Genomic DNA, 23,207 nt, shown 5'->3' with positions numbered 1-23,207 from the left:
CCCAACAAACACCCCCTTTCACTCACGGGCGAGGAGTGTCGCTCGAGAAACCCCGGGATCCGGCCTACAGCTCGAGCCACCAGGAGCAGCTGCCGGACCCGAGCAGAAGGGGTGAGCGCGGTGTGCCGACACCCTCCTCCCCGCCCGCGACAACTTGGCGTCACGAACAGGATCTTACCGCTCTGCCGTCTGGTAGAGGTGCGCCTTGTTACCGCCGGAGGTATCCGGCAGGAAAATTTCAGAAGCCGCCATCTTTGGCGCGAAAAGTTCCCGCTCGAGCGTCTTCTCGAGCAGTAGAGGCGCGAAGGCCAAAACCCCGCCCCGAGAGAGGAGGGGCCGGAAAGAGCTAAGGGGGACGCGATGGCGGCTGGCTGCATGTAACAACGCAGCTAAAGAAAGACGGGGACACGAATGGAAAAATGGCAGCGTCCTCGAATTGGAGTGCGGGAATACCCGCCACCGGAGTACCCAAGCTCTGGGGGAAACGAGGCGGAGTAGCGTTTGAGGACTGCGGCCCGGCTGAGCTCCCCGCCGGGACCGCTGCGTGGCTGGAGCGGGAGTTGGGCCGATTCTGCGTGAAGGTGAGGGCGCAGAGCCTGCAGCAGCTGATGGATTGGAAGGCAGAGATGCGAAGGATGGTTGCCGTAGTGGGGGCCCGTGAGCAAGGGGCCGCTGCGGCCGTGCCGCGTCGCGATCAGTCCACCCAAACCCCAGAACCGGCCCTGATTGAGTGGGAGACAGACATCAGCACCGCGGCTGGAGGTCCGAAGGGGATGTCGTTGATGGAGGAAGAGGTCCCAAGTATGCCACCTCCGCCGCCATTCCTAACGGCTGTCAGCGGTGCGGGATTGAACTGCCAGTGGGAGGAAAATCCCATGTACCGCTCGGTCTCGGAGTGGGCCGACACCCTGCGGTGGTAGCCGCCTCAAGGGCAGCGGATGCCCGCTGCACCGTCCCCGTTGGGACCACCACTGAAGTTGTTGTTTGTTTAAAAGTTTGCAAAAGAATGATAAGGAAAATGAAAATGCCTGAAGTTTTACCTGATTTGCTTTTGTGATTGAACCGGCTGGAGCCGGCACCTTTGTCCCCGTGGGGACCGTTAAAAGTTTTGCATAAGGGACTCCTTATGGACAAGCCCGTGAACTTGCAGGGCACCACAAACGTTAAGTGGCTTGTAAATATGTTGGTTACCGTTACCGTTTCCGCAATACCGTCTCCGGAGAGGCAGGTTGGAGGGAGGGCCCTCAGCAGAGCAGGCCAGGGCCCAGCCACCAAAGGAACCGGTGGCCACCCTCTGGAGGGGAAGGACAGATCCCGCTCGGGTAACTTGTGCTGGACTGTGGGTCAAGGGGTGCTGCCTGGGTTTTAGGGGCAGCATCAGGGCCAGGTTGCTTGGGTGGGAGAGAGCGGAAACCGTGACCGTATACCGTTGCAACGTTTAAGTAAATGTGCCTCCCGTCTTGGGAAGAGTTTTGATTAAAAATGATATTTATGTTTTCTTAACCCTGTTACCCCCTTTTACAGAAAAATAAAACCGGTGTAGGACGGCAGCCCGCGGACGGTCTGCATTTTGCTAAGGGGGAATGTGTCGCCCTGGGCAAGCCAGGGGACACAGGTCACACACCACCACACCCCACACTCCAGGTAGGCACATCACAGCTAACCTACAAATCCTTGTTGCCTTCCTCCAGGAGTCTGATGATGCACACCAGGGGGTGGGCCAGGCGGTTGGCTCCGCCCACCGAGGAGCTCACAACTCTGGAGGCAGGAAGTAACCAGGCAGTCAGCTCAGGGACGAGCTTGAGTAAACAACAGAGTTCAGTTTAGGAGTTAAGAAAGTGAAAGTGAAAGTAAGAAAGTGGAAAAAGCAAGTGAAGTGACAGAAGAGAAGGAAAGCCTGAAGGGTCCAGCTTTGTGTAGGGCCAGAACAGCAAGGTCAGCGACGGCGGTGACTGTCTGGAGGGGGACCGTTTGGAAGTTCCTGGAAGGACCCCGTTGGCTGTGTGCCCGGTGGTCTGGAGCAGTGTTCCGAAGGACAGTCAGCACCAGGGCAGGGGCCTCTCGGACCCCGGCAAGGCTAGGAGTCACCAAATTTGCCGAATCCGTCAGTGACGGGGACGCAGATCCCCCAACAACCAAGTCCCGATTGAAGGCAACAGCCCAACCTGAACCAGAGAGACACCGCCACCGCCACGGCACCAGTTTCTCAGGGCCAGCGCCTGCGGGCAAAGTGTAGAGCTCCTCCGGCCCAGATTGCAGCCGGGGAGCGGGTAACCGGAGGGAATCCACCGCTACCACAAGTCAAACAAAGGTGCAAGGAAGAGGGACATCACCGTCACCTACCGGGAGTGCAGGTGCAGCCGTCTGTGGGACCGTCCTACCAGCCGTTTGGTTTACCGTACAAACTGTGTCCGTGTGTCAGGCTGAGTGAGTACCACAGTGCCGCAAGGCACAGCGCTGCCCGCGCGTCCCTGCGCCCATCAGGCCCCGCACCCACTTCTCCATCACCGGGCCCCGGGATCACCACCCCTACCCACGGAGGGGCAACACAACACCTGGCTGCTCCGCATCACCATCCCCGGGAGCCCCGTACAGAGCAGCGGTGGTGAAATCACCACAACCGTGGGTGGCGTCACGAACTATAACAATCCCCACACCCAACAAACACCCCCTTTCACTCACGGGCGAGGAGTGTCGCTCGAGAAACCCCGGGATCCGGCCTACAGCTCGAGCCACCAGGAGCAGCTGCCGGACCCGAGCAGAAGGGGTGAGCGCGGTGTGCCGACACCCTCCTCCCCGCCCGCGACAGTTGACTAAGTGTTGATTGCTTTGCTGTGTTCTTCTAGTTTTTTGTTTCTTCTGCTAACATCTTCTTTCTTTTAAGAGTGACGGAGAGACTCAGAGTGCTGTGCAACACCTCCACAAGCGCCCAGTAAAAGGCAGTAAATAGATTCCACAGGGACCCTTATGATTATCATTTCCTGGAATGTAAAAGGCCTGAGGTCCCCGAATAAAAGATCTAAGGTATTGAGACACCTCAAACGATTCTCCCCAGATATCGTCCTTCTTCAGGAAACTCATTTGGGAGAAGAGGATTTTTTCAGACTTAAAAGATTCTGATATTTACTCATAAGGAAGTTATCAACTAGAAAAACACTAATGTGGTCCCAAAGTGTTTCCAATTAAGAATCCATACTAAACACTTCAAAAGACCATTTTAAATTTGATTTATCAATCTTTATTAACATGATTAAAAAACATAAACACTAGACATGATAGACATATTTAAAAGTTAACAAAAAAACAAGGTGCAGGATGGAGGGTCCACCATAGTTCATTCATTTATAGTATCACATAGTATTTGGTTCATAATAATATTCTCATTTATTTATAGTATCACAAGGCATTAAGTTCATAATAGTACTTTACTGATTTATGTGTACCATATATCATAATCTATATATCCCCTCTTGCTCCTCAAAAATCAAGGGGTTAAACCTCTGTTTATTATTATAGTATTCGATACATCAAACCCAGAGGATACAATTTCCCAAACTTAGGATATATAAGAGAGTAGGAAGCCTCTCCGTTCCTTTAAGAGGAATTGCCAGAGACCTTCCCAAACAAGAGGCAGAAAACAGATAAACAGTTGGTTAATTTTTCAAGATACTTTACCTAGGCAGACCCTGCTGGGAGGCAGAATTTTAATGTATGTCTCTTCCCTCAAGAAAAAGGTGAAGGAGGGGTATTCCGAATCGAGTGCAAAACTCAGACATGCTTACACGGAGTTCTTGCAGAATCCCTCAGCTCAAAATAGAGAACATTGGAAACTGGTCAAACAAGAGTTTGAGATGTGGTTAGACAGAAGGGAGCAGATGCATCGAACTAGACAAGAAGTTGAATTACTCAGATATGGTAACAAGGCGGGTAAATTATTGGCGAGATTAGCGAAGGGGCACTCTCAAGCATCTCCCATAGTCAGAATAAAAGATAAACAAGGAAAGGTAACTTCCGATCCCAAAAACATAAATGCCATACTACAAGACTTTTATAAAGACCTATATAAATCCTCACACACCAACATAACAGAGGGCAGATCCTTCCTCCAACATTTATCTCTCCCAAAACTTACACAGGAGCAGTTGGATGTAATTAATGCAGATATTAAGGAAGAGGAGGTAAAGCAAACTATTAGTCATCTTCAGAATGGGAAGGCACCCGGTCCTGATGGGTATAGTGGGGAGTTTTATAAGGCACTTAAAGAACAGATTTCCCCGACATTGACTACTTATTACAACAACATTTTGACAACGGGGGACATTCCAGTCAGATCCAAAGAGACGTACATCAAAGTAATACCGAAACAAGGAAAAGACCCCCTAGAGGCAGGCTCCTATAGACCTATTTCACTAATTGACCTAGACCAAAAAATTATGTCTAAAATAATGGCTGAGCGTTTGGCAGGGGTGCTTCCTCAGTTGGTGAAACCGGCTCAGGTGGGGTTTGTTAAAGGGAGAGCTGCAGTTAAGAACATAAGGAAGGTTTTGACAGTGTTGGATGTGGTGGGATGACAGCAACACTCAGGTGACAGACCAGCCCTCCTAACTCTAGATGCAGAGAAAGCATTTGATAATGTCAGTTGGGAATGGTTGGGGGCGACGCTGGACACTTTCAATTTAAAAGGCAAATTTAGAACATACTTGGACGGGGTATACAACAGCCCTACAGCCAGAATACATACTCCTGGATTCCTCTCTGCTACTTTTCACCTACACAAAGGGACCAGACAGGGCTGTCCAATGTCACCATTGCTATTTAACCTGGCCATGGAACACTTTGCTAGATATGTGGAGGAGACTGATCTATTTGACGGAATTAAAGTAGGCAAGGATATAGTCAAAATTGCTCTTTTTGCAGATGATGTCATAGTGTTCCTGTCACGACCACTAGCACAGTTAAGAGATATTTTTGATTTTATTCAGAAATTTGGGGAATACTCGGGCTACAAGATCAATATTAACAAAAGAGAACTTTTAGAACTAGGAGAAAAAACACCCCTGGAGCACTGGAGGAAGCTGGGTTTGGTGCTCCGTGTCTCAAAGTCACATATATCGTATTTGGGTATAAAGATAGGGAGGCGACCAGATAAATTATACTCACTAAACTATACTCCCCTGATAGGTAAAATATTGGAGGAATTGCAAAGGTGGCATCACTTACCAATATCCCTTCTGGGTAGATGTCATTTGATCAAAATGATTAGCTTTGCCAGACTCCTATACCCCTTGAAAATCCTACCCCTGATTTTAAAACACTCAGACATAAACAAATTGAAGAAGGCCTTTACACACTTTATTTGGACAGGTAAAAGATCCAGAATCGCTGTAGAAAAATTGATGCTATTAAGAAATGAAGGAGGGGTTAACTTCCCAAACATACGGGCTTACAATATCGCCTCTATGTTCAGGCATGTGGTGGATTGGATGCACGACACGAGTTGTTACTCAAACACACATTTAGAACGACAGTTAGCCGCCCCCTGGGACCTAACCGCTCTTATCCACACTAAACAAGACAAACTGCCACAGTCTGTAAAATCCTCCTTTCTACTAAGGGACACTATAATGTGCTGGAAAATAGTAAGGAAAGCTTTCCAACTCCCCTTCTTGATCTCTAAACATATGCCAATATTTGGCCAACCCGAATTCCCCCAGGGAACAGAGATCAGGACGGTAATTGGACAGACAAGTGACCATTTACAGAAGGCGGGGAGTATTATGAGTTTAGAGGATAAAAAATGGATGTCTCCACAAGAACTCATGGTCAAATTCCAGATACATAGTAAGCATTTCATGCAGATCCTGCAGCTCCGGTCTTTCTGTCAATCCAGGCTCAGACAGTTAGAAAAGGAAGCTACCTCTCATGTTCTAGATGAAATTATTGGCCAATGCACCCAGATGATGAGCATTTCCTCACTGTATGGTAACATAAGACACAAATTTTTGAAAGCAAGACACAGTAAACTATTCAGGAAATGGGAGAGGTGGACCGGAGATCTGGATATAGCTGAGACAATATTGCAAGGGTGGGAACGGGTGAGAAAATCCATCTTGTGTGAGAGATGGAGGGAGACTTATTTTAAACTCATGCACACAGCGCTGTATGGATTTAACATCCCGCCTTCCCATAGCTGCCCTGACAGAATTACAGCATGTCCTAAATGTAAGGTGCCCTTTACAAACCTTTGGCATGGGGTGTGGGAATGCACAGAAGTAGTAACTTACTGGAAGCAAATAAGAGACCAGATCTGGGCATGTTGGGGAACAAAACTTCCACAATCGCCACAGGCTTTGCTCTTCCATCAGCTTCGTCCCCCTGAATCTGAATCTCAACTTGGGATAGACAAAGTGAAGATCCCTAGGAATATTCACACATTTTTAATTGTGGCTTTACGAAATCTTTTTAGCGAGTGGCTTAAACCAAACATTCCATCAATGGGATCAATAATATCTCAAATGAAACAATTATTAGGGCTGGAATTGTTAGAAGCTGAAAGAAGCAAAGAAAAATCAGCAGGGAAAGTTTTTCCGCTGTGGAAACAGTTTATAGGGTTCCACTATAGTCCTCAGGAAATTCTGAAAATAGTCAGTCCTTTTCGCCATACGGAATGGTACTGTCTGGAAGACCTGGGGGGGACATTGGGGGCTTTAGGGACATCAGCAATTACTTAATGTGCATTATATGGAATCGGCGGCTGATACCATCACAGAGGCATAATTGTGGAGTGGTTCACATTCTCACTCATTGTTCATTGTTTCTTTGTGTACATGTCTTCTTTTCCTTTTTTTTTCTTCTAGCTTAAATTAAAAAGGTTGTAACTACCACTATAGTAATCTGCAAGGTACACTGCTCGAATGTTTAGCATATCAATCTCATGTACACTGTCTAATTCTTTGAACAAGTTATTGCTTCCCTTTCTGTTTATGTTTAAAAATTTAAATTAAAAAAAAAAGATGTTTTAAAAAAAAAAAATCTGGACCAAATACAAACAAAATGGGAAGGTTGTTAAAGCCAAACATACTGATAGACCAAGGAAGATATCAAAGTGTCAAGACAGGAAACTTAAAGCAATATGTCTCCAAAACAGGAAATGCACACCAAAACAAATGAGGAATGAATGGGAGGAAACTGGAGTCAATGTCTGTGACCAAAGTGCAAGAAACCGCCTAAAGGAAATGGGATTTGCATACAGAAAAGCTAAACAAAAGCCATCATTAACACCTAAACAGAAAAAAACAAGGTTATAAAGGGCTAAGGAAAAGCAATTGTGGACTGTAGGGGGCTTTACATGCAACAACATCGCTAACGAGATGTCGTTGGGGTCACGGAATTCGTGATGCACATCCGGCCTCGTTTTGCCAAAAATCTCAAAAAACTTTTATAAGAAGTACAGTTTGGAATTTTTAGTGCTGAAGTGCACATTTAGTGCTGGCTTTTTGTTTTTTTCTTCATTGAATTGGTCGGTGGCTGACCCCCACCTTGCTATGCACCCCAATTTGGGATGTATAAGAGCAGTTCTACTGTTTATATGTGAGGCCGTATGGCACATTTTATAAAAATATTTTAGTGTAGGACTGCCCCAAATGAGATTTGCCGTGACGTGGCGGGGTAGCTCAGGAAATTGCAATTTTTTGCCAAAAATCTCAAAAAACTTTTATAATAAGTACAGTTTGGAATGTTTAGTGCTGAAGTGCACATTTAGTGCTGGCTTTTTGTTTTTTCTTCATATATCTATATAGATAGATAGATAAATAAATATATATATATATATATATATATATATATATATATATATATATATAACATTAAGCAGTGGACCAGCTGACCTCAGAGCTCCGGTTTTGTAATACCTGGTCTTGCTTGGTTGCACGGAACAGGACTGGGAATACGTCCAGCAATAGGAGTAATCTTGTGGGTAGTTCCAACAGGTAAGAAGACTCAGGTGATAGTGCTAAAATCCAATTTTTTTGAGCAAGTTAAAAAATTCCAGAGCTCAATTGGTAAAGTGCAGGATACATGCTGTTCAGACTACGCGTTTCGGCGGCATAAGGTAGCCACCTTCTTCACTATCTTAAGACCGGTATATACTGTATTTGTCCCTCAGGCTTGGCCCCGTGCTGGTATATATTTGTCCCCCAGGCTGGGGCCTATGCTGGTATATATTTGTCCCCCAGGCTGGGCCTATCCTGGTGCATATATATATATATATATATATATATATATATATATATATATATTTAGATATATCCCTAGCCCGGTATATTTAGCATAGGGCCCTGGCTAGGGGACATATATATACCAGCATAGGGCCCAGGCTGGGGGACATATATATACCAGCAAAAGGACCAGGCTGGGGGACATATATATACCAGCAAAAGGACCAGGCTGGGGGACATACATATACCAGGCTGGGGGACATATATATACCAGGATGAGGCCCAGGCTGGAGAACATATATATCAAGATAGGAGAACCTGGGCTGGGGGACATATAATGCCAGCATGGGGCCCTGGCTGGGGGACATATATATACCAGGATGGGCCCAGACTGGGGGACATATATATATATATATATATATATATATATATATACACACACAAGGATAGGACGAAGGCTGAGGGACATATGCTGTATATACACCAGGATAGGGCCCAGGCTGGAGGATATATATATATATATACCAGGATGGGCCCCAGGCTGCGGGATATATACATCAGGATAGGGCCCAGGCTGGGGGACATATATATACCAGGATGGGGCCCAGGCTGTAGGACTTATTTATACCAGGATAGGGGACAATACTACATAATAAAGGGAGAGCAACACGTATGTCTTTATAAAATTTAGAAAGCTACAAGGGCCCATACATCTGACATCAGCATGCAGGGGGGCGGGAATGGGGGGGAAGATCCAAATCTTGCACCACAGTCCATTGGGCTATAGTTATGCCACTGGTGTGGGGGGCACTTATACAGTATGAGAGGCCTTTAGACAGCGTGGACGCTAATGGGAAGCCTTTATAAAGTATAGGAGCTAATGTGGGGGCTATCATATATTGTGCGGACTACTTTGGGGGTTCTCATGCAGTGTAGGGACTACTATTAAGGCCATTATACAATGTGGGGACTACTGTGAGGACAAATATTCAGAGTGTAGACTACTGTGGTGACCATTATACAGTGTGTGGACCATTGTTTTGGAGGAGCTGTGGGCCCATCATACTGTATATTGGGGATGTGTAGAGGTATTATACTGTGTATAGGGGAGCTATGGGAACATCATACTGTGTATAGGGGAGGTGTACATGGAGAGACATAGGAGACATTAGTAAATGTTAAGAAGGAACTTAAGAACCATTACTGTTATAGGGGCACTCAGGGTATTATGACCACCAAAGGAGAACATGGGGTATTATTACTTTCTAGGAGCAAAATGTGGACCCTTTTCTAGGGCACTTGCACAGGGTATTAATATTTTCTACCATTAATATTTTTTACCATCTAGAAGGCATAAAGGAGGCATTTTACCATGTAAAGGGCACAGTAGTGGCATTAATATGTGGGGCAGTAAGAGGAGCACAATTTTTATACTGCACAGCAGGTGCAGTAATAGGGACACATTCACCAGCAGCAGCTTATTATTGGGGTGTCAACAGGATGAGGAGTTTTTGCAGGTTGGGAATAAATGGGACGGTGTCGGAAATGTGAGAAGTCAAATGTATCTGTTTTGTAATCTCTGCAGACAAATTCTGTCTGGAAGAAGTTGTGATGTCGGTCTGGGCCAGATGGAAAAGACAGGAAAAGTGAACGATTCCATTCGAAAGAACTTCAGCTGTAAGTCACCATCTATAACTGTATTGTAAACTCTTGTATGTGCTGAGGACTTGATACCAGGTTGGGGGACATATGTACCAGGACTGAGGACATTACTGCATAATGAAGGGGAGGGGCAATTCATACGTCTTTATATGATTTAGAACGCTACAGGGGTCCATATATCTGACCAATGTCCGGAGGGGACGCAGGTCCAAATTTCGCATAGGGGCCAATCGCACGTAAGTTACGCCACTGCTGATCACACTTTAGAAATGGTGGCTGCCGCAGCTCCGGATGTGTAGATATCAAAGCCAGAGTAGAGAAACTGGGTGTATGCCATGCTGTCACCAGAAAGTCCAGATGATGACTAATTTAAATTTATTTTATTTAGGTCAAGAGAGTTTCATCTCCTTCATCAGGACATTCAAGAAAAGGTTTTTTTCTTGAATGTCCTGATGTAGGAGGCGGAGTTTTCTGAAAAGCATTGACCTGAATAAAAGAAATTTATAATTAATCAACATCTGGACTTTCTGGTGACAGCGCGGCATACACCCAGTTTCTCTACTCTGGCTTTGATTTAGTCCCATCAGCAGCACAAGGCTCCCTTCCTATGATATTATTGGTCAATCTGCTTATAAAAATTGAAATACATAAAGTGGTGAAGTTTAGGTCACCTCAAACTTTCCACCTGTCCTATCAGCTCACATAGAGAATATCACACCCACCTATCTGTTGTGCTGCTGATGGGACTTAAGGGGGCTTTACACGCAGCGATATTGCTAGCGATATTGCTGGTGAAAGCACCCGCCCCCGTCGTTTGTGCGTCACGGAAAAATTGCTGCCCGTGGCGCACAATATCGTTAGGAGCCGTCACACATACTTACCTACCTAGCGACGTCGCTATGGCCGGTGAACCGCCTCCTTTCTAAGGGGGCGGTTTGTGCGGCATCACAGCGGCGTCACTAAGCGGCCGCAAATAGAAGCGAAGGGGTGGAGATGAATGGCTGTAACATCCCGCCCACCTCCTTCCTTCCACTTTGCCGGCTGCCTCAGGTAAGCTGTAGTTCGTCGTTCCCGAGGTGTCACACGTAGCGATGTGTTCTGCCTCGGGAACGACGAACAACCTGCGTCCTCAACAATCAATGATTTTTAGAAAATGAACGACGTGTCAATGATGGCTGATTTGGTGAGTATTTTCCATAGTTAGCGGTCGCTTGTACGTGTCACACGCAACGACGTCGCTAATGATGCCGGATGTGCGTCACGGAATCCGTGACCCCTGCGATATATCGTTAGATACGTCGCTGCGTGTAACGGGGCCTCAAGGGAAGACAGATTTACATTCTAAATCATCACTTTTTTCCTATGTTTATTTTGGAACCTTTTTCTGTTTTTGAATATATTTTGATTTTGGGGTCAGTTGCTGATTGTGGGAGCAGTGTTTGTGAGCAACACTCATATCGCAAGGCTCTTTAATTCACGGAGAAGGCTAGTTTTCCTTCCTGCTACAATTTGTGTAAATAAAATAATGAATCACCTATTCCTGTAACTGGCACAGCCACAATAGAATTTTACAGGCAGTGTACTAGCAGGTCTGCCAATGAGTACGGTATATTACAAGAAAAATTATGTGGTCAGGTAATCAAGTTCTATAACAAACCACTAAAGCTCGTTTACCTTCCAGTAAGGGCTAGACAAAAACACGTTACAGATGACACGATGAGTCTGGAAACAATAAGATTTCTTCAGCTCTACCTTTGTTTATTCTTCACCTGGCCTATAACTTGCCTATCATATATATACCAACATTTACTGCTTAAATGGAACAAACCATATTTACCTGGTATTTTCTGTGAATTAAGGATGACCACCTCGCCTTTCAGGCTCGGGAGGCTTTGTAGATATGACTTAATGTTTCTTCTTGCAAGTTCTTCGAAGTCTTCACTGGTCAATTCATTCTTTTCTGGCTCTGTGCCACGTAGTTGAATAATGTCCCCATCATCAGGATGCGCATTGAAATATTCCAATGAGAATTTGTACACAGCAGTAAAAAGTTGGTCAATGTATACATCCATTTCTACTTTCTTTTGCTGAGGCACAATAATAAGTGCAGTGCTTTTTTCCAGTTCATCCATTTCTTGTTTTATGGTATACAGTATAGCAGCCATATTTGTGTTTTTCACAATCTTATACCCATTTTTCAAACTATCAAGGTCTATTTCTGGTATGCCATAAAATGTTTCGGACTTACTCTCATTATATATAGGATCCTGGTGACACATGAAGTAAGTCAATGGTATTCGGGTGCCATAGCGTTTTTGAGTAATACTCCAAATGTGCTGTAAAGCTTTGTCTTTGTTGAGATTTTTACTTTTATGACATCCATAGTCAAAAAGGTCTATTAGTACTACTTCTTCCATGCACGTTTCTTTAACCATATTTGTCCTAAAATATTTAAAGGAAAACTTTGGATAATTATGAAAATAATTGACATCATATCAGCATGAAAAATTAGGTTTACTTTATCATTTCAGACAACAAGGAAACAAGTAGTACATGTAAGGACCTTACTGTGTTTTAAAAGCCTGAGCCTTTTATTTTGAGTCTTCAATCAGTTTTTTGTTCTAATCATTTGATACAAATGGAACCAGGATAAGAATTTGTGAACTGGGTAAACTAAATAGGCAACAACCTCAGTATAGCCAATAATTATTTTATTCACTTCTAGCCTTACTTGACATCTATTTTTGCCCATGACACCAATCTAAACATTTCCTAGGGCAATACTACCAAGGCACTTTTTTTCTCTTTGTTCTCTGTAAACCCGTTTTTTCGGCATATTTTGCAGTTTTGCATATACTAACAGACATATCATGGCACTGCCTGATCATTTTTTTAAGGCCTCAAACTGTCCAATATATCATGACTAAAAACTCAACTGTTCAACAAGCTTTAAAATGTAACGAGAGCACGGTCTGCGGTCACTTAGTAGCTCTAAAGAGTTCTACCACAAATAAGCTTGGCACAAGTTACTATGTATTACAGATCGCAGGGGCTGCCCTGGCCTTCACCCTTTAACCCCTATACAGGGATCTAGACTTAAGAGGGACCCCTAGGCTGGAGCCACAGATATAGCCGCTGTTCAGTTGAGCGAACTGGCAAGAAGAATGGTTCAATAGCCGGGTCAAAGCCAAAAGATCAATCAAACAAAATCACATGGCAGTAGATAAGTCAAACAACACGCTGTGGTCAAAATCAGGAATCTCTACAGGAAGCCAGAAGAAAGATACTGAGCACTTCTCAAGATGCAAGTCAAACTATAACTGGCAGTGGACATCAGGATTTCATGATCTTAAATAGCGTGCAACCCCACCCAAACCAAATAGCGATTAACTCTATATCTTCCTATATGGATGGGGTTACAAGTACCAGAAGAGATAAAGCTAGAACTCTCCCCACCTCATCTGCAACAGAGTGCGGCACCGCCTAGCGACAGATGCAGGAAGAGCAGGCTCGGATATCAATGTCACACATATCTGGACTAAGGTCTCCCTCAATTACCACCACACTGACAAGGCACGAAAGAAGTATTTTCTTTTTCCTAGAAACATGCAAAGAAAGAACATATTTTTTGTTTGTAGGACAACTTTTTATTTTGATATTTCTTTCACTTGTACCAGACAGATACTAGGAACTGGTTCAAACAATCAGTTATATTTATATTATTTTACATTAAATCACTATTTCTAATTATATATGCGTTTATAGAGCATATAGCTCTATTGTTATAGGTTGTTGTACAATAAAAAACTACTTGATGGACTTTTTATATGTTATATTTATTTTAAATGTGTATGTAAGCTATATAATATGTAATTGGTCACAAAAGGGGGAATGTGAAACAACAAAATCCATTTTGTTTAAATGCGCCTGGCATAATAAAGATAAAGCTGACTCCCTGAGCTGACACTGATGAGGCCAGAGGAGATACTCGTACAGATACAGCCAATAAAGAAGCATCAAACAGGCCTAGAGTTGAGAGTCTTTTACCAATGCGGACCAGCACCTCAGTGGCACCTGTCACTTTCATGGCATCTGTCATTTATGATGTTCTTAAATCCCTACAGGAACAAGCAGTTCAACAAGGAATGGAGTGTGAGAAACAGGGAGCCAATGTACTGAGGAAGGTCTGTGGATAAAGGGTGGTAAGCTTTCTCTGCCATGAGCTCTCTACTCAATGATGGCCCAGGTAATCCATGGACCAACACATCTGACAAAGACAGTTATAAGTGTGGTGGTGGACAAAGTATGGGTGGCACCAGGGATCAGTACCCAGGTGGCTAGATACACCCAGTCATGTAAGACGTGTGCCTAATACAATGTAAGAAAGGCCTTGCAGAAACACACTCCTCGTGAGGCTCTACCATTCCAGAGATTGCAGATTTATTATATACATCTACCACAAGTAGGTATAAGTTTGTGCTTGCTGTGTAAACTTCTTTCCAGGACTATGTGAGGCATATCCAGTGCAGAAAACTACGTTACTGCTGAAAAAGGAGTTTTCGGCACTGGATATGCCTCAGATCAGTCCTGGAAAGAAGTTTATAGTAACTATGTTACTGCTGAAAAACTCATGATGAAGGTGGTATGTAAAAATGGGGTTTTTGAAGTGGTAAAAGTGCATATTATATAGCAGAGGTCATTATAGAAATTTTATAGTATCTGGGAATGGTAAGGCTTTCCACACTCCTTACCATCCACACAGCAGTGGGAAGGTGGAAAGCTGAATGGGACATTAAAATGTAATAATCCAGAAGGTAAAGGTGGAGACATAAGGTGACATATAGGTCTCCACATAAGATATTTTTTAGTTTGGCACCTAGAACATTATATATTTCCCACAGACACTTCAGATACAGCAGGATAGCCTGACCAGTGATGTACAATCCTTATATAATTGACTAAATGAGTGTGATAAACAAGTTTATTCTCCAATTCCAGATCCTAAATTGGTGTCAGGAGCACATGGTCTCAAGCCAGGAGACTAGGTGATTCTAAAAAAGCAAGTAAAAAAGAGCCATGAGCCAAGATTAGATGTGCCCATCCAGCTTCTCCTAACCACAACAACTTTGATGAAGATTCAGCAAAAACCCATCCTGATACACAGCACCCACTGTAAAGAGTCATAGCACCAGCAGAATGAGGGTCTCTACATACCATAGTGCCGAAATATCTCACATAGGACCTTATGGGAAAACTCAAGATTGGGGCTATATACTGGAAAAAGCCAAAATAAGGGAGTGATGGTTACAGGATCACAACACAAGGACTCATGTTGGGAAGAACATTCTCTTTCCTGAACCAGGCAATTAGTTCAAGGGTGGCTAACACACACCTGTATACAACTAGTATTGTTCTGTTTGTTGGTATTTGTAGCTGTAAAAGTGATATTTTATGCTATACTGAACGTAATCAGTTTCATGTGTAAGGGAAATCCTATAAAGAACTCCTGGTTGTGGAATATGGACAAAAGACAAGAAGAGATCCATTAGTGTTGTGATACAATTATGTGTATTCAGGTAGGGAGCTAAGGTGAAGCAGGTAGGAAAGTTCCAAGGGTGCAGATAGCGCACTCCTATATACCTTCTGAAACACCATAATTGGTCACAAAAACGGGGAATGTGAGAGAACAGAATTAATTTTGTTCCTATAATGTCCATCTTGTCTTATAGCTAATGATGTCATAGGCTTCAGCTAACACTGATGGATGGGGAGGTTTCACATTTATGTTCACGCCCCTATTGCTCTTATTGGTGCATAATTCAGAGGGCAAGGCCTTTGTCTGTGACCCTATATAAACTGGTCAGATAAAGGAGAATTCTTTGATTACACCATACTAAGTATGTGTGCTGTATTGATTTCTGAAGTGCTCATAAAACAAATTTATTCATTTGGAGTTCAAAAGGCATAGAAGGAGTATATTTCACTCACTGTTATATGCAATAGGAACACATCAGTGTGGAAGATTTTGGCATCATGCCAGGAAAACTGAGCAAATGGAATAAACATTATGTAAATTAATAAGTAAATAAACATGTAATGCACTTGTAAAATAAACAGCCAACATATGGCAGGAAGATCACAAATAGTCCTTATATTATAGTATACTCCTAGAGACTAGTAATTACAGCTCAATAAAATACTGACCTGAATTTCCTTGTCATAAATCTTACCCTAAACATTGCAGATAATTGTTGACCTTTTATAATACATACTCAGAACTAAAGCTATATTTCACAAAAGATAAAGAAAGAATTTATAAAGCGTAGTCACGCCAATGTTAATGATATTGGTGTCCCGATATTGTCAGTGTCTGCCAATCTCCTGATGTGTACGACGCATCAGAAGTGCATTCCTCCAAAAAACATTGCTATGGATGGCATTTGGAGAGTATTCCTGCCCCAAAAAACAGTAGTGGGACCACAACCATCACCAAGCTCAGTGTCTTCATGATTCATTTACTTACTCATACTTCCCATGAAGAACTGTATCCTTTTTCTACATGTGTATTTTTATCAACTGGCATAGACGTAGTTACGAAAATCTATCTTAAACAATCACTGTAACCAATCTTTTCATTTTCTGTCTCTGCAGGAACAAAACATTCTAAGTGTCAACAGATATTCTTCACCAAGACCAAGTTTTTACTGAGCATGCATATTTTCAGAATAGGAACAGGGGAGCAAGCAACTGCGAGACACTGTTGAAGATGGCAAATCTTTCTTGAAAAAAAAAAAAATATATATCTGTAAAATTCAACAGAGGATGTCAGGGGAGAATCGGGAGGTATACAACATAGTCAGATAGCCCCACCAAAATCAGCAGATTTGGCCTATTTCACTCTTTTTTTCTAAGGGCACTTTAAATGTATGACTCAGGTTTTAATTTCATCACCAGAAAGGTATCAGTAATGTATGGTCCCTGCATGTAATAAAATACCTACCGGTTACCATTTTCTTGTATTAAAATACTTACCGGTCGCCACCATCTTCTGTTCCCAGCGCAGCTCCAGTCCACTTCTGAACCACGTGACCGGAGTTGTGACCTTCCAGATCAAGTCATCTCTCAATGTAAGTGTATGAGACTGAGAATGAAACTCTCATAGACAGCCTTCACATCAGTGGTATTCTGCCGCAATGCCGGATCCGGCACAAATGCGTTTCACTTCAATGCATTTCCTATGGACTCGTGGCAAGTTCCGGTCACATGCGGTTGCGTATGACGTATATAGTTTCATAGTTTTTAAGGTTGAAGGGAGACTCTAAGTCCATCTAGTTCAACCCGTAGCCTAACATGTTGATCCAGAGGAAGGCAAAAAAACCCAACGTGTCAAACAAGCTCCAATGGGGAAAAAAAATCCTTCCTGACTCCACATACGTCAATCAGACTAGTTCCCTGGATCAACACCCTGTCATAAAATCTAATATACATAACTGGTAATATTAAATTTTTCAAGAAAGGCGTCCAGGCTCTGCTTAAATGTTAGTAGTGAATCACTCATTACAACATCATGCGGCAGAGAGTTCCATAGTCTCACTGCTCGTATAGTAAAGAATCCTCATCTGTGATTATGATTAAACCTTCTTTACTCAAGACGTAGCAGATGCCCCCGTGTTCCAGTCGCAGGCCTAGGTGTAAAAAGATCTTTGGAAAGGTCTCTGTACTGTCCCCTCATATATTGTGATTAGATCCCCCCTAAGCCTTTGTTTTTCCAAACTAAATAACCCCCAAGTTTAATAACCTGTCTTGGTATTGCAGCCCACCCATTCCTCTAATAATCTTGGTCGCTCTTCTATCTACCTGTAAGATTATGCTATTTATAACCTTCTATACTTTTGCTATCAAGAAAAGCATCCATTCCTCTCTTAAATTCATTCAGTGAGTTGGCCATCACCACTTCCTCAGGAAGAGAGTTCCAGAGCCTCACTGCTCTTACCGTGAAGAACCCTCTTCTATGCTGATGTAGGAATTTTCTTTCCTCCAATCGAAGAGAATGCCCCCTTGTTCTTGCCATAGTCCTTAGTACAAACAGATCATGGGAGAGATCTCTATATGGCCCTCTGATATATTTGTACATATTTATTAGGTCTCCCCTAAAGCTGGGTTTACACACTGCAACATCGCAAAGGACATCGCTGTAACGTCACCGGTTTTGTGACGTAACAGCGACCTCCCTAAGTCTCTGCTAAGTCGCTGGTGAGCTGTCAAACAGGCAAACCTGGCCAACAACTCAACAGCGATCCGGACCTGCAGAGCAACCTAGCTGGTTGTTGGGGACGTTGATAAGCAGCCTTTTGAAAGGGAAGTTGCTAACAAAGTCGCTGCAAAGTCTTCACACACTGAAACTTCATGCTGCACAGCGGGAAACAAAGGACCTAGGAATGGTCCTGAACGATTTGTAACGATTACAACTTCACAGCAGGGGCCGGGTCGCTGATAGGTTTCACACACTGCAACATCGCAAACAACATCGCTATTGCGTCACAAAAAAGGTGACGTTACAGCGATGTCGTTTGAGATGTTGCAGTGTGTAAACCCAGCTTAAGTCTTCTCTTTTCTAGAGTAAACAGACCTAATTTTATAACCTTTCCGTGTATTGTAATGCACCCACTCCATTTATTATTTTAGTAGCCCGCCTCTGAACCCTTTCAAGTTCAGTAATGTCTTTCTTGAGCACCGGCGTCCAAAATTGCATACAATACTCCAAGTGTGGTCTGACGAGTGATTTGTACAGAGGGAGAATGAGGTTTTCATCTCGTGCCCCCAGACCTCTTCTAATGCATCCCATCACCCTATTTGCTTTGGTGGCTGCTGCCTTACACTGGGCACTCCAATTTAGCTTCTTATTGACTAATATGCCTAAGTCTTTTTCCATGTCTGATTTCCCCAGCAGTTTTCCATTTAGTAAGTAATCGTAGCATCTGTTTCTCCTTCCTATGTGCGTAACCTTCTACTTATCTGTGTTAAACCTCATTTGCCATTTTTCAGCCCAATTCTCCAATTTACTCAAATCCATCTGTAGTTGCAAACTGTCCCCCTTTGTGTTAACTACCTTACATAGTTTTGTATCATCTGCAAATACTGATATGTTACTCTGTAAACCATCCACCAGATCATTAATAAATATATTAAATAGTAGGGGGCCCAATACAGACCCCTGTGGCACCCCACTAGTAACCCTGGCCCAATCTGAGTATGCGCATTAATAACCACTCTTTGTTTTCTATCACTAAGCCAGCTACCTACCCATCCACACACATTTTTCCCGAGCCCAAGCTTTCTCATTTTACTTAGCAGTCTTTTATGTGGGACAGTGCCAAATGCTTTACCGAAGTCGAGATAAATGACATCCAATGATTCCCCTCGGTCTATGTGAGAGCTTACATCCTCATAGAAGCTGATCAGGTTAGTTTGACAGGAGCGATCCTTCATAAATCCATGTTGATATGGAGTTAAACAATTATTAACATTGAGACATTCCATAATAGCATCCCTTAAAAAACCTTCAAACATTTTACCCACAACAGATGTTAAGCTTACCGGCCTATAGTTTCCAGGTTCCCTTTTACACCCTTTTTTGAATATTGGTACCACATTTGCTAGCCGCCAATCCAGTGGAACAGACCCAATTTCGATAGAGTCTTTAAATATAAGGAATAGAGGCCTGTCTATCACATTACTTAACTCCCTTAATACCCGAGGGTGAATGCCATCAGGGCCTGGTGATTTGTCAATTTTAATGTTACTAAGCCGGTTCTAAACTTCTTCCTGGGTTAGGCAGGTCATACTTAATGAAGCGTTTACATGATCACTCTGCATTTCCCGTGGCATATGCTTTTCCTGTGTGAACACAGTTGAGAAAAAAGTATTTAAGACATTTGCTTTTCCCACATCGCTTTCTATGATTTTACCCTCATTGTTCTTTAAAGGGCCAACACCATCAATTTTAATATTTTTTCTGTTTATATAATTAAAGAATAGTTTGGGATTTGTTTTGCTTTCCTTAGCAATGAGTCTCTCAGTTTCTACTTTTGCTAAATGTATTTGTTTTTTACACATTTTATTTTTTTCTCTATATCTTTTTAATGCTTCTTCGCTGCCTTCTTGTTTAGCTTTTTAAATGCCTTTTTCTATAACGGCATGTGACTGGAACTTGTCGCAAGTTCTTAGGAAATGCATTGAAGTGAAAGGCATTTGTGCCGGATCCGGCATTGCGGCAGAATACTGCTCATGTGAAGCCTGCCATAGACTTATATTGAGAGAAAATAACCAGAGCTGCTATCACAAGATAGAGGAGAGGTACCGGAGCGGTGCCAGGAAACAGTAGAAGACAAGAACAAAATAAAATGTTAACCCCATGTATATAACTTATATAATAGGGTTATCAACGTAATAAATTACAAACTACTGCTTTATTCATGCTAAAAACTAACATGTTTCCAAATATTAGGGCTTATTTGATCACAGATATTGCTGGAGTATCTCTAGGATATGCCTCTAATCACAATCTGAATGAGTTTGGCCTCAGTTATCTCTACTATAATAATAATCATAAGCTTTTATTCTATAACGATGCATCAACAAATACTGCAGCACATTAAAATCAGAGGTTTATATACAAACATAAGTAATAGTTAAAGAAGATACAATAATTAAAGAAAAAATAAAGACAACCCTGCACAAAAGAGCTTACAATCTACAATGGAGTGAGGTGGGGGTGACAAAAGGTGCAGGTGCTTATTTACAACGACGGTGCAGCCATCTCCAAGAAATGGGGGGATAGATAAAGGCTGCATGAACTAGTCGTAAGCCAATCTTTGTAATGCTTTGGGTACAGTGGAGTTTGAGGGAGAATTAATGTTCTGAGAAAGAGTGAAGAGATTATACAAGTGTATGTCAATAAATGAGAATATCATCAAAAAGGTAATTTATTTCAGTAAAGGCCGCTTTACATGCAGCGACATCGCTAAAGCGATGTCGTTTGGGTCACGGAATTTGTGACGCCCTGGACTAGTCAGGTTGTCCCAGGTAGTCACACACAACACCATGCCCCGTGACCAACACCCCCTACCCACGGTGGGGTCAACACCTAGCTGCGCCATTACAGTGCTTCCGGGAGCCCCCATACCTTCACCGCAGCGGTGGTGTCTACAATCACCACAACCCGTGGTTGGCGTCACGAACTTACATCCCTAACCAAACCCTTGCAGCCCCAGCCTGCGGAACTCCTCGCCCAAGTCCCCGCGTGTAGCGCCAACTCCCTTGCAGAGCGACGTGACTCCCGGGTCCGTGAGAGGCTCGAGCCACCACCCACAGTACGAGCACGGATCCGAGCGGCTCGGCGGTCGCAGCCGAGCCCGCGGGGCGGTACAAATTCGTGACGCACATCTGGTCTCATTAGCGACGTCGGTGACACCTACGAGCGATCGCAAAAGTTCGCAAAATAGGTGAAAAATCGTTAATCGTCGACACGATGCTCCATTCACAAATATCGTTGCTGTTGCAGGATGCAGGTTGTTCGTTGTTCCTGCGGCAGCACACATCGCTGTGTGTGACACCGCAGGAACGAGGAACCTCACCTTACCTGCGGCCGCCCGCAATGAGGAAGGAAGGAGGTGGGCGGGATGTTCGTCCCGCTCATCTCCGCCCCTCCACTTCGTTTGGGCGGCCGCTTAGTGACGTCGCTGTGACGCCGAATGAACCACCCCCTTAGAAAGGAGGCAGTTCGCCGGTCACAGCGACATCGCTAGGCAGGTAAGAAGTGAGACGGGTCCGAGTGAAGTTGTGCGCCACGGGCAGCGATTTGCAACCGACGGGGGCGGGTACGCATGCTAGCGATGTCGCTAGCGAGATTGCAGCGTGTAAAGCGGCCTTAACTCAATACAAAAAGGGAAACGCATATATTATTTAGAGTCATTACACACAGAGTAATCTATTTCAAGTGTTTATTTCTGTTAGGGTACTTTCACACTTGCGTTGTTTGGCAGTTGTCGCAATCCGCCACTTTGGGAAACAGCGCAATCCGTTAACAGATGTGCGCTGTTTCCCATTGACTTGTATTGATGACACATTGCGACGGATAGCCTTGTGTTGTATCCGCCAGCCGACGCTGCGTTGCATTCGCCGGGCGGAAAGAACGCAGCATGTAGCATTTTTCTGCTCTTCCCAGAGCGTCAAAAAAACGCAATGTGATGGATTCTGTTGGCGTCTGTCATTTTTATAATGGAAGCCTATGGTGACGGAATCCGTCGGAATCCGTCATTTGACGGATTCCTGTGACGGATTTGTATTCACACAACTGCGCATGCTCAGTTGAGTAAATTGCTGAAAAAAAGCTACAACGGATTCCGTTGTTTTGCAGGATCCGTCGCATCAGTTGTGTCACTATATGCAACGCCTCCGTTACATCCGTCACACAACGCAATGTGACAGATGCCGCACAACACAAGCGTGAAACTAGCCTTAATGTTGATGATTACAGCCAATGAAAACCCAAAAGTCATCATCTCAGAAAATTAGAATATTATATAAGACCAACTGGTAAAATGATTCTAAACTAAGTAATGTTGGCCTGCTGAAAAGTATCTACAGTAAATGCACTCAATACTTGGTCGGGGCTTCTTTTGCATGAATTACTGCATCAATGCAGTGTGGCATGAAGGCGATCAGCCTGTGGCACTGTTGAGATGTTATTGAAACTAAGGTTGCTTTGATATCAGCCTTCAGCTCGTCTGCATTGTTGGGTCTGGTGTCTCTCATCTTCCTCCTGACAATACTCCATAGATTCTCTTTGGGGTTTAGGTCAGGTGAGTTTGCTGAGCAATCAAGCATAGTGATACTGTGGTTATTAAACCAGGTATTGGTACTTTTGGCAGTGTGGACAGGTGCCAAGTCCTGCTGGAAAATGAAATTTACATATCCAAAAAGCTTGTCGGCAGAGGGGAGCATGAAGTGCTCTAAATTTCCTTGTAGACGGCTGTGCTGACTTTGGTCTTGATAAAACACAGTGGACCTACACCAGCAGATGACATGGCTCCCCAAAACATCACTGATTGTCGAAACTTCACACTAGACCTCAAGCAGCTTGGATTGTGGCCTCTCCCCTATTCCTCCAGACTCTGGGACCTTGTTTTCCAAATTAAATGCAATTTACTTTCATCTGATAACAATACCTTGGACCGCTGAACAAAAGTCCAGTTATTTTTCTTCTTGGCCTAGGCAAAACACTTCTGGCATTATCTATTGGTCATGAGTGGATTGACACAAAGAATG

General features: G+C 43.6%; 1 protein-coding gene across 1 annotated transcript in view; it reads right to left on the bottom strand.

The window, feature by feature from the left end:
* LACC1 (laccase domain containing 1) overlaps positions 1 to 23,207 on the bottom strand; it is a 58,649-nt gene that overhangs the window by 33,572 nt on the left and 1,870 nt on the right. The window contains exon 2 of the mRNA XM_075334384.1: positions 11,716 to 12,320. Within this exon, the coding sequence (XP_075190499.1) occupies positions 11,716 to 12,313 (598 nt within the window). The 5' untranslated portion in view covers positions 12,314 to 12,320. The remainder of the gene's footprint in view (positions 1 to 11,715; positions 12,321 to 23,207) is intronic.

The sequence above is a fragment of the Anomaloglossus baeobatrachus genome, chromosome 2 (assembly GCF_048569485.1).
Source record: "Anomaloglossus baeobatrachus isolate aAnoBae1 chromosome 2, aAnoBae1.hap1, whole genome shotgun sequence".
NCBI classification, from domain to species: Eukaryota; Metazoa; Chordata; class Amphibia; order Anura; family Aromobatidae; genus Anomaloglossus; species Anomaloglossus baeobatrachus.
The sequence above is the reverse complement of the archived record's forward strand: the minus strand, read 5'-3'. Positions and strand labels throughout refer to the sequence as shown.